At 50.4% G+C, this 15,164-nt stretch overlaps 1 protein-coding gene across 2 annotated transcripts in view; it reads left to right on the top strand.

The window, feature by feature from the left end:
• KLHDC10 (kelch domain containing 10) overlaps positions 1–15,164 on the top strand; it is a 42,942-nt gene continuing 27,778 nt past the window's right edge. Inside the window, exon 1 of one of the 2 annotated variants that reach the window (XM_058654897.1) lies at positions 1–267. In XM_058654897.1, the coding sequence (XP_058510880.1) occupies positions 96–267 (172 nt within the window). In that variant the 5' untranslated portion in view covers positions 1–95. The remainder of the gene's footprint in view (positions 268–15,164) is intronic. The other variant, XM_058654898.1, reaches the window with a different exon arrangement.

Here is a 15,164-nt window from a genome sequence, read left to right as displayed (position 1 = left end):
CTCCCTTCCCCCTGTCTCCCCGGTCTCTGGAGGAGCCCAGGAAGGAGGCTCCGCCGGTGCCTGCCAGGTCAGGGGCTGCCGGGACCCGGGCCGTCATGTCGGCCGCGCAGGGCTGGGACAGGAACCGCCGGCGGGGAGGAGGCGGCGGCGCGGCCGGCGGGGGCGGCGGGGGCAGCGGGGGCGGCGGGGGCAGCGGGGTCGGCGGGGGTCGGGGCGCTGGCCAGCTCAACCGCTTCGTGCAGCTCTCCGGGCGGCCGCACCTGCCAGGTGAGTGTCGGGGCGCGGGGCGGGGACCCCGGCCGGGACGAGCCCGCGGAGGAGGCGGCCCCGCACGCCCCGGCCCCGAGGCCGCGCCGCCTCGGCCCCCGATTGCTTGCTGAGCTCGGAGAAGGACGGGGCGCTGCGCGGCCGGGCTGCGGGATCTGACCCCGGCTCCCCTCTCCCCGCCCGCAGAGCTTTCCAGGAAACGATTTTGTTTCCCAAGAGTGAAGCGTTCTGACAGGAAAGAAAGGGGCGGGGGCGCTGTACCTGGAGGGCAGGGTGTGGGACAGAGCACCCCAGAGGGCTTAGGGGAGACGGGTCGAGTCGATCCCATAGTTTGGAATGTCTCGAATGGATATTGACCCGGCACAGACGGCGGTCAAGTGCACGCCTGCAACATCCGAGCTGGGAACCCGAGCCGGTGCAGCTGTTTCCCGTGTTGGTCTGGGTCGCCCTGTCTTTATGTATTAGCGCGACGCTTGCCTGGCCCTTCGGTGCAGTCGTGCCAGGCGGCCACAGGACACTGGGCAGCGTAGCTTGCCGCGCAGAGCGCTGTCAGCACGGACGCGTCCTGGGTTTTGTTTTGGTGAGCAGTGCTGATTTCCCTGTATCAGCGGTCTCTTTGTTTGCCGGTGGACTCTCGAACGAGCTGGATTTTCTTGTCGCTTAGTGCCGTGGCTTGTGTTTTTAAGTGCTCCAGAAATCATGTGGGTCTTTTGAAGGCAACAAAGGGGATGTTTGCACGTCTGTGATCGCTTGTCGAGGTGTGTGCCACTGAAGTTAAATGGAGGCATTCGGAAGTCATCAGCTGTGTCGTTAGCACCAGTTGGGTTTCAGATGATCTGGTTCGACTGGACCTCCTAAAACTGCTAACTACATGATCGTTAACATTAAAAGCGGCGTGTGGGGGGAAGAAATCTTTGTTTCTGATCCGAGATCAATACCCAGCACGTTTTTGTGCGCTGCCCGCCTGGGGCCAGCATGTTAGCGAGCACTGTGCCTGGGTCTGGAGGGCTCGGCGCACTTCCTCGCCGCCACCACCGGGTGGCAGGCCAGGCTTGCTGGCTGCGGGCGCTTAGGCGTGGTGCGCTTCCTGCATTCCCTCAGCATGCGAGGCCCGGAACAGCCATTTGTCCAGAAGTGAAGATAAAATTCACCTCAGCTGTAGAATTCACGAGCTGGAGCCTCAGCGTCCTGGTTGACACCGTTCCTCTGTCCCCACAAGGGTGTTCCTGGCTCTTTTCCTGACCGTCCAAACGGGGAGACCTGGCATGCAACCAAGACCTTGAAATTCTTTCATATCAGTTGTTGATTCTCCCAGGCCTTGTAGTTTAAGATTCTTTCCTTTCTATTTTGAGATTTGGAAAAAGAATTTTATGTGCCAGGGAAGAATAGGAATGCCCAGGTCTTTTTTTTTCTTTTTTAAGATTTACTGCAGCTAACTTTCTCCATTGACCCCTGACCCCTGACCTCGTTTCCTATTTTTCATCCTTCTCTACCAAGAATTCCCAATTTCGAACACCAAGAACCCTCTTCTTGCTGCATTTCGACCCTGCCTGCGGCCCCAGGGCAGCAGCTTAGTTTTCCCAGATGTCCTGTTTGAGGGCCGAGCCCCATGGTTCAGTTGGGAGCGCTCACTTGCTGGGTGTTAGCTCTCCCCTAGCCCCACCATCGTCTGTCACTTTGAGCTTCTGCAGTGAGTTTTGTAAAAACAGTCTTCTGGGGTTTCTTCTCTTGCTTTCTGATCCCTAGGGACAGTAATCTTTTTACAAGCACACATGTGTACTCATTCCTGCACAGACATTTTCCCTGTGTGTGTGAGTTGCTGCTCTTAGGGTAGGCAGGAATCCTCACCGTGGCCTAAAGGTGCCGGGGGCTCTGACCCCTCTGACCCAGACCCCCCTAAGTGGTGTGTGCTCACCCTTGGGTTGGTTTTAGCTCCGAGGCATCCCTGGACTTGCTCTTCCGTCCGCCGTCCAGGAATGCTCTCTCCCCTCCTGCTGTGCTTTGGGGTGCCGTTCTCGCCCTCGGCTCTGCTCAGGCTTGCTCTTCTAGAAGTGTTCTCTGGCCATTCTGACTCGCATGGTGTTCTCTGCACGCACTCCTGGAATGCTTCTCACCTGCCATTTGTATGTGATTCCTCAATAGCCTTTTTTTCTAAGATTTATTCATTTTTATTGGATAGTCACATTCACAGAGAGAAGGAGAGACAGAGAAAGATCTTCTATCCGCCGGCTCACTCCCCAAGTGGTCGCAATGGCCGGCGCTGAGCCAATCTGAAGCCAGGAGCCAGGAGCTACTCTGGGTCTCCCACACAGGTGCAGGGTCCCAAGGCTTTGGGCCGTCCTCAACTGCTTTCCCAGGCCACAGCAGGGAGCTGGATGGGAAGTGAAGCAGGCAGGATTTGAACCGCTGCCCATATGGGATGTGGTGTGTGCAAGGCGCTGAGCCATTGCAGCACGCCCTGGTTTAGTATTCTTGATACATATCAAGTTCGTGTGTGTATACCAAATGTATTTTTAAGTTCTGAGTGTGTTGGCATTCTGTCTTTGGTGTCCTACCGTGCGTCGACCCTGCGCAGAGGTGCAGCTGAGTTCTTCAGCCTGCGGACGCCTAGGTCTGTGGTGAAGCCTTGAGCAGCTGTGTGCCTGTGTGGTATTTTTTTTTTTTTTTTTTTTTTTTTTTTTTTAAAGATTTATTTTATTTTTATTACAAAGTCAGATATACTGAGAGGAGGAGAGATAGAGAGGAAGTGGAGCCGCCGGGATTAGAACCAGCGGCCATATGGGATCAAGGCGAGGACCTTAGCCACCAGGCCACGCTGCCGAGCCCAGCCTGTGTGGTATTTTAACGTGTAGTGCTCACTAAGCTGACAGGCACAGCTGCTTGGTCCTGGATCTTCACCAGCTCCTGGCGCCTGCGCCCCCGCCCCGGGTAAAGCCGGCAGCAGTGCTGTGTCCAGGTTAGGGCTGCAGAGGGCACCTCCGAGCAAAGCAGCTGGCAAGGTGAGGTTGAGTTAGGGCTGTGGCTTCCCTGGGGTGAGCTTCCTTAGAGAGGCATTCCTGGGAGAACAGCAGGTGTGCTTGTTAATACAGATGCTGGCGATACTTTTAATAACTGATAAAGCTGGGTGCAAATCATGTCTTACGGTTTTAAAATAAGCAGTGTGTGTAGAATACAGACGGTACAGAGGAGCCCTGCTGCTGGCCTCTCCCCCGAAGCAGCCAGTGAGCCACGCCTGCTCCTTCCAGAGAAATGTGTGTGGGCAAGGGCGTCAGGCCAAGGGGGCCACCCGGGCATCTCTTGCTCTGTTCCTGACTCCCACCTCCTGCTCATGAAGACCCTGCGGGGTGGCAGCGGGGCAGGCGATGCCCCTGTCGCACACATGACTGCGCTGCTTGGCCCAGCCATGGCGGACACGGGGAAGCAGCCAGGTGGGTTGGAGCTGTACTCTCCCTATACTCTGTCCCTGGCAGATAAGTACGCCCAGGGAGTGACATGTTTCCAACCTCCTGATGCAGTGAGTGTGTATATTACATTTTTACACAGAGGAACTTGTAGGTTACACTGTTACACTGTTACACAGAGGAGGCTATGGCTGAGGATAGGTTCCTAGTGGAATTGCTGCTCAGAGGACAGGCCCCGGCTCCCTTTGGTAGACACTGTCCACTTGCCCTCTGTGGAGACCACACAGGCCATCTTTCCTGTGGACTTGGCAGTGCTGGCGACCCCTTGTCCCCTTGGTCCAACATGGGGCATCAGACTGTTTTAAGATTCTAAAATTATGGGAGTATTTTTCTTATGTATTTTCTCAAATAGATGTGAGCCATATTTGCTTCCTTTATAGTATCTGATTACACTTTTATTTATGTTGTTCATTTGTCTGTTGTGATATTGCATATTCTATAAGGAACTTTATATCAGCATTTGTTGAAGAGACCATCTTATCTCCCTGGATTGATTTTGGTTCGCTTGTCAAAATTAGTTGGCTGAGATGTATGGGTTTATTTCTGGAGTTTCTGTTCCGTTCTATTGATCTTCATGTCTGGTTTTGTACCAGCTCCAGGCTGCTTCGAGTGCAGCGACCCTCTAGTACATTTTGAAGTCTGGTACGATGCTGTCTCCAGCTTGGTTTTGGCGTTTAGGATTGCTCCAGCTGTTTGGGGTCTCTGTGTTTCCTATGCATTTAGCATCTAGGGCTGAGAAGAAGGTTAGAGATATTTTGATTGAGATCTCATTGAATCTGTAAATTGCTTTTGAAGTGTGGACATTTTTTAAAAGAAAGACTTATTTATTTTTGTTGGAAAGGTAGATTTACAGACAGAAGGAGATACAGAGAGAAAGATCTGTCCGTTGAGCCAATCCGAAGCCAGGAGCCAGGAGCCAGGAGCTTCTTCCGGGTCTCCCACGCAGGTGCAGGGTCCCAAGGCTTTGGGCCGTCCTCCACTGCTTTCCCAGGCCACAAGCAGGGAGCTGGATGGGAAGTGGGTCGGCTGGGACATGAACTGGCGCCCACAGGGAATGCTGACACTTTCAAGGCGAGGATTTAGCCACTGAGCCACTGTTCTGGGCCCTATCTTTCTTCCACTTTCTTTTTTTCTATCCTTTGAAGCACAAGTTTTAAATTTTAATGAAGTCTAATTAGCTGCTTTATTCTCTTGTTCATACTTTTGATGTCACGTGTGACAACCGTTTATCAAGTTAAGGTTATGAAGGCTTAACCTCTTCTTTGCTGAGTTCTGAGCTTTGCTCTTACATGTCTGTCTGTCTTCCACACGGGTGCAGGGTCTCAAGGCTTTGGGCAGTCCTCGCTGCTTTCGCAGGTCACAGGCAGGGAGCTGGATGGGAAGTGGAGCTGCCGGGATTAGAACCAGTGCCCAAATGGGATCCAGGCGTGTTCAAGGCAAGGACTTTAGCCGCTAGGCCACTGCACCAGGTCCTGGAGATGTATTTTCTAGTGAGGTCTTTTGCGGTAGAGGCTGGTGATGTGGGGTGGTCAGAAGTCCCTGCTCCCGATAGCTCCTGCTCACCCTTGGATCTCTTGGACTTCCTTATTTTTTTCTTTTTCCATTTTTTATTATATTTTTGACAAGCTTTGCATAGTTAATTAGGATAAAAAGGTTCAAGGGCTACAGGAAAGTGGGTAAGACTATTATTTCCACATTGCTTCCTTTATGTATCTGAGGTAAAGGGAGTTTTAAGGGAGAAGCCCCACCCAGTCTCCCACCCACCCCAGGTCCCGGATGTGGGACATGCTCTGAGGGTCTTGCTCAAGTGGTTTTGATAGTTCACCAGTTCTGAATCGCTACCAATCTCGCCACTCCAAGCACAATGAGGTCGTTGAAGAATCCACTGATTGACATAGTCCATCTTAGAGTCTTCATTTGCCCAGTATTTAGCTGCCAACATATAGCTGAAGAGGTTGATTGACCTGTTCTGTCTTCTGTCTTTTCATGCTTAGGGTTCTGAGTCCGGCAGTTTGACTGGGAGATCCCCAAAGAGACTTTGTCTGAGGTGTTCCCAGACCAGATTCTTGTGTGTACTAGCAAGTACAGGGCCCGGCACAGTCTATCGCCTCGATCAGCTGGTGGTTGCAATTGCTGGGTCAGTTCTGTTTCCAGCGCTGTCTTCCACGCGAACCAATGGGTGTTGCAGACTTTCTTATTTTGTTTTACCTGCTTTTTAGTGTTGAAGTCCAAGAGTATATCTTGTGTTTGTTTGCTTTCCGTTCTTACTCCTTTTTCCTTAGAAGACCCAGGTCTATCTTGAGCTGGATCTCTTGTCCTGGCTGCTTTGCCAGGAGCATTAGAGATCTCTGTGTGCTGGCTGCTCAGAGGAGGGCGTCAGGCGGACTCCTGGGAGTGCCGCGCTGCCCCTCCGCGCTTGAGGGCGCCCTCTTCCTTGCTCGCTCTCCGTTTGTATCTCCCCGTGTCTGTCTTCTCATTAACACACATTTCAGGTCTGTAGACGTATTTTTAGCTGCCTTAAGTTCTTCTTCGAACAAAGCATTGTGGGAGAGAAAAATGCAAGACTGGTCTTCGAGTACCTTGCAGTGCTGCGCTTGTGTTGTTGGCCTTACCATTCCGGCTCCCTGGAGCGCCCGGCCTTCTCACTGTCTTCTTCTTCTTTTTTAAGATTTATTTATTTTTATTGCAAAATCTGATAATGCAAAGAGGAAGAGAGACAGGAAGATCTTCCATCCATTGATTCACTTGGCCGCAATGGCTGGAACTGTGCGGATCCGAAGCCAGGAGCCAGGAGCTTCTCCCGGGTCTTCTACACGGGTGCAGGGTTCCAAGGCTTTGTGCTGTCCTCGACTGCTTTCCCAGGCCACAGGCAGGGAGCTGGATGGGAAGTGGAGCATTTGAGGTATGAACTGGCTCCCATAGGGTATTCTGGTGCATACAAGGCGAGGACTTTAGCCACTAGGTTATCACGCCAGGCCATCAAGTATACTGTAATGTATTCAGTTATTTTTTTTTTTTTTATTCCCTTTTAAGGCAGCTGGCTTACATTTGTTGAGCAGTAACTGTGAGTCTGGCCGCTTTGAAGACATTTCCAAGCATTAGTTTACAGAGTAGCCATGTGGAGTGAGTCGCTTTCACTCTCTTAGAAGACCCGTGGACTCTCTGGAACTTAGAGTTATGTAAGCTCACGTCAGGCTGTGCTTGGGGGTCAGGCTGTGCTTGGGGGTCGGACCAGGCCATGCCGCCACCCTGCGCCCATACAGAGGATCACTGTACTTACTCTGGATCTCAGTTATTTTCTTCTAGACTGCTTGCTAGCCCTGGACTCCTTAAAGGCAAAAACAATGTCATGTGCTCTGTTATTTGCTATAGACACTGGAATACTGTCTGCCTGCCTCATGGGAGGCGTTAATGAGCGTTTATTGAAGGGGTCACTAATGGCCCTAGTAACATGTGTTACTTCGTGTCTGTAGTTACTCTTACAAGGGGTGATTTTAGGCTCTTTTGCATCACCTCAATTTATTTATTTATGTATTATTTTTAAATTTTTATTTTGAATGATGCTTACATAGTTGATCAGGGTGGGAAGGATTGAGGGTTATAGGGAGACGTTGGAGTGATCATTGTCTCCAAGTTTTCCATTTCTCCTCCCCATATCTGGGGGGAGGGGGAGATGGGGGAAGCCACACCCAGTTTCCCATCTGCCCCAGCACTCGGGGATGGGGCACGGCCACCCAGTGTTGACCCAGGGTCCTGATGTGGCACACGTGCTGAGGGTTCTGCCCAGGTGGTTTCCATAGTTCTGAAATGTTGACCTTGCCGATCCAAGGTTGAGGGAACACTTTCAAAGTGCCTTGGCTGACATAGTCCACCTTAGAGTCTGCATTCGCACAGGTGTTTGCTGTCATCATTGGGCTGGGGTAGTTGTCCATTCTGTTCTTTTCTCCTGCCTCTACTGTGGTAACAGGTGTCTTCTGAAGGCCCCAATGGGCTACAGTGTCCTCTATGGGATCTGGGCCAGCCATCCACGACTCCGTCTTTTCCACTGAGGAAGACCAGTTCTCACAGGTGGGCCCAATGGCCCAGGCCAGGTGACCCAGACTGCCAGACCCCCTGCCCCCAGGCTCATGAACCCAGCACCCACCGTGCATAAGACCCAGGTATTACAATTATAAATTATTTATGATTTATTTGAAAAGCAATGTGACAGAGAGAGAAAGGGATCTTCCAGCTGTTGGTTTGGTCCCCACATGGCTGCAACTCCTGAGGCTGGAGCAGGCTGCAGCCAGGGACTCTCACGTGAGTGGCAAGGGGCCAAGCACTTGGGCCATCTTGTGCTGTCCCAGCCACGTCAGCAGGGGCCTGGGTGGGAAGCGGAGCAGCCAGGGCTTGACTCGGCAGCCATATGGGATGCGGCTTGCAAGTGGGTTTAACTTGCCCCATGGCGTAGGAGGTTAAGCTGCTGCTTTCGGTGCCAGCATCCCGTGTCAGAGTGCAGGTCTGAATCCTGGCTGCTCCACTTCTGACTCAGCTCCCTGCTGCTGGCCCTTGTGCTTGGGCAGCTGCCACTCACGAGGGAGGCACAGAATGGAGTTCCTGGCTTCTGGTGTCATCTTGGCCCAGGTGTGGTTGTCACAGCCACATGAGGAGGGAGCCAGTGTGTGGGTCTCTGTCATGTTCTGCCTTTCTTTCTTATCTCTTTTTTTTAAAACAAGTTAGCACATTATAATTTTATATTAAGTTAGGCAGTTTTATAAATACTGACCTGATTGGCCCAGCGTGATAGCATAGTGGTTAAAGTCCTCGCTTTGCACACACCAGGACCCCATATGGGTGCCAGTTCTAATCCCGGCGGCCCCACTTCCCATCCAGCTCCCTGCTTGTGGCCTGGGAAAGCAGTGGAGGACAGCCCAAAGCCTTGGAACCCTGCGCCCGTGTGGGAGACCCGGAAGAGCTCCTGGCTCCTGGCTTCGGATTGACTCAGCTCCAGCTGCTGCAGCTGCTTGGGGAGTGAACCATCGGATGGAAGATCTTTCTCTGTATCTGCTTCTCTCTGTAAATCTGCCTTTCCAATAAAAATAAACAAATCTTTAAAAAGAAATACTGACTTATGACCTGGTAGGTAGGTATTGCCTTTTTTTTTTTTTTTTTTTGTGGGTACAGAGCTGAAGGCCAGACGATGAGGCCTTGGCCGAGGATGGGTGGTTATTACAGGACACTTGGCTTCGGACCTAAGTGCTGTGGTTCAGCCCCTGGAAGCATGGTGCTGCGCGCCCTGCTGTCCTTCCTGGCTTGTTGTGCCCGCCTGCGGCTGTCTGTGCCGAGGGCGTTCCTCTCCTGCCCAGGCCTTCCTCCTAGTCCATCCGCTTGTTGAAATGCCATCGGCCCTTGGAAAGCATTTTCTGTGCTCAGTGCTGCCCGGAGCCTCTGTGGTCCTGGGAGCGCCTCGGAGTTTGCCCCACTTTTACCCGCGCTGCCTCGCTGGCTTCTCCGTCGGCAGAGTGAAGCAGAAAGTAGGATGAACTAGCAAGAAAATGAGTTTGTAAAGAATCTGAGGAGTGAAATAACAGGTTTCCTTTGAGCAGTTTCTTTTTTTACCCACAGTAGCTCCTGCCATATGGTTCCTACAACATGGTCAACTCAGTTAATTAGAATCAATGTGTAATTGATCAGATGCTAACCACAAATATCTTCATGTCAACAAAAAACAGGTTCCTTAAAATACACATGCGTGCAAATCTGACGGAGGAGTGTGAACTTGCAGTGACATTCTGCGGCTCAGAGTTAAAAGAAGTAAATGTGTCAGCTTTAAGTCCATGTGCACATACAAAGCAATTCAGGTGGATACGTAGCTTTTTTTTTTTTAAAGATTTATTCATTTTTTTATTACAGCCAGATAGACACAGAGGAGGAGAGACAGAGAGGAAGATCTTCCATCTGATGATTCACTCCCCAGGTGAGCTGCAATGGCCGATGCGTGCTGATCCGAAGCCGGGAACCAGGAACCTCTTCCGGGTCTCCCTCGCGGGTGCAGTGTCCCAACACATTGGGCCATCCTCAACTGCTTTCCCAGGCCACAAGCAGGGAGCTGGATGGGAAGTGGAGCTGCCAGGATTAGAACCGGCGCCCATATGGGATCCCGGGGCTTTCAAGGCGAGGACTTTAGCCGCTAGGCCACGCCGCTGGGCCCGGATACATAGCTTTTTAAAAAAGATTTATTTTATTTTTATTGAAAATTCAGATACACAGAGAGGAGGAGAGACAGAGAGGAAAATCTTCCATCTAGTGATTCACTCCTCAAGTGGCTGCAATGGCCAGAACTGAGCCAATCCAAAGCCAGGAGCCAGGAGCTTTTTCTGGGTCTCCCAAGCAGGTGCAGGGTGCCCAAGGCTTTGGGCCGTCCTCGACTGCTTTCCCAGGTCACCAGCAGAGAGCTGGATGGGAAGTGGGGCGGCTAAGATATGAACCAGCACCCATATGGGGTCCTGGTGTGTGCAAGGAGAGGACTTCAGTCACTAGGTCACTGTGCCGGGCCTACTGCTATTATTTTGTTACTTACAGTGACTTGCTATGGTTTTGGTCGTCACTGAGGTGATGGTATATATGATAGTGCAATAAAAATATACTAGGCCTTTGGAAGAGAACAGCTCTTCTGGAAATTGGGAGACGCTATGACTGAGAATCACCACCTTGGTGTACTTTGATTCACTCAACAATTATGTGGTGAGAACCCCTTTTGACTGTGTCTGTTTAGCTGCTAGCTTTAATCACAAACCTAGAGCATGACTGCACGTGAAGGAGAGTGTTTTAGGTCCAGAATGCAAAAGTTGAAGTTAAAGAGGCTTCATTTGTGTCCATTTGTGTGAATTAAGATCCCTGTGCCAGTGTTGGCGTGCTGACGCTATCCGTGAGGGGCGCAGTTGAGAGTTCTTGAGACATTACGGATGTGTGTGCAGCCGTGGCAATTAAACTCGGACACGGGATAATATGGCACCGTAATATATTTAAATTTGCAATTACTTGTTCACTGCTCATTTCAGAAAGGGTTTGAGACGTAATGAGGCCTCTGAGTCCGCTGCATGCTGCACACAGCAGAGCGCACTGTGCAGATTCTCTTGTATTGAAATGGAAAACATAAAGACATTAATAATGAGTGTATTTGAATGCTGGGCCTGGAATCAGCAAATGTGCTTCTCCTCAATGTAAAAGACTGTCCTGAACAGGAGGCTCACTATTAGCCCAAGGTTTGTGAGACTTGCAAAGATCCTCTTCGGATGAACTCTGCTCCATGGAACCATTGGGCACAAGAGGGAAGCCAGACCCGGGCCAGCTTCGACCCTCGTGTGCTGTGCAGTCTCCGAGGGTAACATTGGTTCGCTTTCCTTTCAAACTTGCGTATCGTGGGCCTAGCTGCTTAGTTCAGAGTCCCTGTCAACAGTTAAAATTACGTTTGTAGTATTTTAGATACTTTGGTTTAAATGCGCTCTGTTCCCATTGACGTTCATTTTTTTTCCAGATTGGCTTTGATTTCATTCTTACACTTTTCTCCTTAGAGATGCTGTGGTCCACATGTAGCTGTAAAAACTAATACAGAGGGCCCGGCGGCGTGGCCTAGCGACAAAAGTCCTCGCCTTGAACGCCCCGGGATCCCATATGGGCACCGGTTCTAATCCCGGCAGCTCCACTTCCCATCCAGCTCCCTGCTTGTGGCCTGGGAAAGCAGTTGAGGACGGCCCAATGCACTGGGACCCTGCACCCGTGTGGGAGACCTGGAAGAGGTTCCAGGTTCCCGGCTTCGGATCAGCGCAGCACCAGCCATTGTGGTCACTTGGGGAGTGAACCATCAAACGGAAAACCTTCCGCTCTGTCTCTCCTCCTCTCCTCCTCTCCTCCTCTCTGTATATCTGACTTTGTAATGAAAATAAATAAATCATTAAAAAAAAAAAAAAAACTAACACAGAAAGAGGTCTGCACGGTGCAGACTAACCCTCTGCCTGCGACTCTGACATCCCCTGAGTGCCACCCTGAGTGCCCGATGCTCTCTGCTCATGGTCAGGGAAGGCATCAGAGAGTGGCCAAAGTGCTCGGATCCTGCATCCACATGGGAGACCCCAAAAAGTGGGAGACCCCAAAAAGTGCCTGGCTCCAGGCCTTGCACTGGCCCAGTTCTGACCGGTGTGGCCACTTCCTGAGTGAACCAGCAGATGGGTGACTGTCTCTCCTTCTCTCTGCAGCTCTGCCTTTCAAATAACAATAAATGTTAAAGAAAGTAACACCGAGTCAGGTACCCCTCCCTGGTTTGTTGTTACAGTAACATCTTGTTACTTCTGTATAGCAACACAACCAAGCAGTTGGCAGGAGTAGTTTACCAAGAGTCATTCGTGGCAGTGTGCTCATTTGTGCTTGTGTGTGTGTTGAACTTCTGCACACAGCCACCTGTGCGCGCCACTGTCGGGGTGCAGCACTGAGCCGTCACCAGGCCCCCTTGGGCTTCCTCCTGGGCAGACCCACAATCTGTTCTCCACAGCTACAGTTTTGTCATGAGAAGAATGTTCCATATATAAAACCTACAGTATGTAGTCTTCTGACTTTCTTTTTTCATTCAGCTCTGACTTTCTTTTTTCATTCAACTCTTAAGTGTCATCAAGTTTATTGTACCTTTTAGTAGTTCAGGGATGTGTGAAGTCCTTCATGTTTGGGGGCGTTATGAAATAAAATTGTTATGAACATTTGTGTCCAAATACCTTTGCTTTTTTTCTACTGGTAACAGTCACCTTCAGCATGCTTTAATGAGCAAGGCAAAGACCAAAGACTTTTTCTTCTTCCCTTGCTTCCAACCTCCCTTTCTACACATGTAGTTTATTCCTGTCTGTATGATCTGAGATTGTAGGCTTTTGTTATTTGAAAGTATTTATTGGTTTATTTATGTGAGAGCCAGAGTAGTTCTTAATCCATTGGTTTACTTCCTAAATACCTACAGTGGTGAGGTCTGGGCCAGGCTAGAGCTGGCAGTCAGACCAGTCAGTCTCCCAGGCGTGTAGGCGGGGCCCAGCTTACCACCTGCTGCCTCCCAGGGTGCGCACCAGCAACAAGCTGCCATGCAGCGGAGCTGGGAACCCAGGCATCCCACTGGTGGCCAGGCTGCCACCACTGAGACTGTGAAGTCGGTGCCGGTGGGTGCTGGTTGGATTTGGGGTTATTTTTCTCCCCCAGTCAGTAGTTTTTTTTCATTCTTCAAGGTTTTCCTGTGTCTCTGATGTCCTCTTCTCGTGTCTTATTTATTGTTTTTGGATTTTTAAAAAATATTTTTGAACAATGTGTTCATCAGAAGTGTGAGGGATACAATCTGTGTCCTTTCACTCTTTTTTTTTTAAAGATTTTATTTATTTTATTACAAAGTCAGATATACAGAGAGGAAAAGAGACAGAGAGGAAGATCTTCTGTCCGATGATTCACTCCCCAAGTGAGCACAACGGCCGGTGCGTGCCGATCCGAAGCTTGGAACCAGGAACCTCTTCCGGGTCTCCCATGCGGGTGCAGTGTCCCAATGCATTGGACCGTCCTCGACTGCTTTCCCAGGCCACAAGCAGGGAGCTGGATGGGAAGCGGGGCTGCCGGGATTAGAACCGGCGCCCATATGGGATCCCGGCACGTTCAAGGCGAGGACTTTAGCAGCTAGGCCAGGCTGCCGGGCCCGTCCTTTCACTCTTCAATGAGAAGGATTTGATGGATGAGGAGTTCTAAGGTTAAAGGTGTGTCCACTTGTTGCCTGGCCGTTTGTTGAAAAGGTAGTTCGTTTACCACTGACTAGTCTTCACCCTTCTCAGCAATCTATGGAGCGTGAATACTGGGGTCACTTCCCTTGTCTTTGTGTCCTTCATGATGCCAGGAACACAGTGGTTTGTAAACTGTATCCTTGTTGTTAAGTTTTGAAAGCAGTGCGTGTCTTCTAACTTAGCTCTCTTTCAGGATTGTTTTGGTATTTAGCAGTTCCTTTTGTTTCTATATGACATTTTGGGATTAGCTTGTACATTTCTGCAAAGAGAACAAAGTTGGGCTTTTAATAGAAACTGCTAAATTCTCTTCCGTGTTGTAACATTTTATGTGGTTTCTCCTCTTTCATGTTTGGGTCCTCTGGAGGTTTTTGGTGGCTGTCCTGTGAATGCTGTAGTTGTTTGTACTGCCCCGGGTCCTCCCTGATTGTGCCTAGTTACACAGTGGTGATGCCAGCTTCTCCACTGTGGTGCCCCCTCTTCTGGGGGTTACTATTCCCTGATTGTGCATAGTTGCCTGTGGTGCCCCCTCTTCTGGGGGTTACTACTCCCTGATTGTGCGTAGTTGCCTGTGGCGCCCCCTCTTCTGGGGGTTACTACTCCCTGATTGTGCGTAGTTGCCTGTGGCGCCCCCTCTTCTGCTGGGGGTTCCTATCAGCTCAGGCCCCTGGCCTGTCGACTCCAGCTGTGTCTGCTCTGCTCCTAGCTGGTAACACTTTTAGCCCAATGTTCATATCTGGGAGCCAAAACCAGCAGGTGTGTGGGAAGTGCTGACTTGCTTTTTCACCTTGTGCTGTGTTTGAGAAATGCTCGCTGCTTCCTGTAGTCTCCCGTCTTCAGCGTTAGTTTCGCCCCAAGCGCTGCTCCCCCACTCACTCCGTCTCTCCGTCTACATCTGTGGGACCATGGCTTACTCTTGTAGTCTGATCCCGTCAACTTTTCATATTTCATGATTCCTGATAGCTCTAGTCTAATAAGGGCTTCTCTTGGTTTCTTTGGATTGTATATTTTTGAAGATATGTCTGTGTTGTCTGGGAGACCTCGGGGAAAATGAGCTGGCTTGCTTGTTCACCTGCCGGCTCAGTTTGGTTAATGACTAGTAAAAAAAGGAGAAAAATTTTAAAAGCCAGCCAAAAAAAGAAACGATTGAATAAAATAAGGGCTTTCGTTTGTTTTGAAGATTGCTGTTAGGCAGTCACTGGTGACGAGGGCAGATGGAACACGAGGAGGTGGAATAGGAGGAGAATGAATGTCAGTGAGGCAGATTCAGACTAGGAAACTGAAATGCAGTGGAGAATGTTGTTTTATCGTGAGAGCATGCGCATTTGTTGGTGTTCTGTTGATGTCTTGCTGGGTTTTCCCCTGTTCCTCTGGTGAGGAGGAGAGAGGTTTGGAGTCAGTGCCTTGTAGAGACATCCGCCTGCGCTGGCCGTGCTGTGGGTCCCGTGCCGCACCGGTGCTGTGCGCGAACATGCGCAGTGTGACTGGTAGCAGCCCGACCCGGTGATTCTCAGTGGCACGCCCTCAGTGTAGTGCTGAAGCAGTTTTATGCTTTTTCATTGTAACATGAAAATGTATATGCCATGTATAACATAGAAGATCTAATTACCTCAATCATAACTTAACACTTTAGTATGTTTGTTTCTGACGTTTATAAATTGTG

The sequence above is a fragment of the Ochotona princeps genome, chromosome 25, assembly GCF_030435755.1.
Source record: "Ochotona princeps isolate mOchPri1 chromosome 25, mOchPri1.hap1, whole genome shotgun sequence".
NCBI classification, from domain to species: domain Eukaryota; kingdom Metazoa; phylum Chordata; class Mammalia; order Lagomorpha; family Ochotonidae; genus Ochotona; species Ochotona princeps.
The sequence above is the reverse complement of the archived record's forward strand: the minus strand, read 5'-3'. Positions and strand labels throughout refer to the sequence as shown.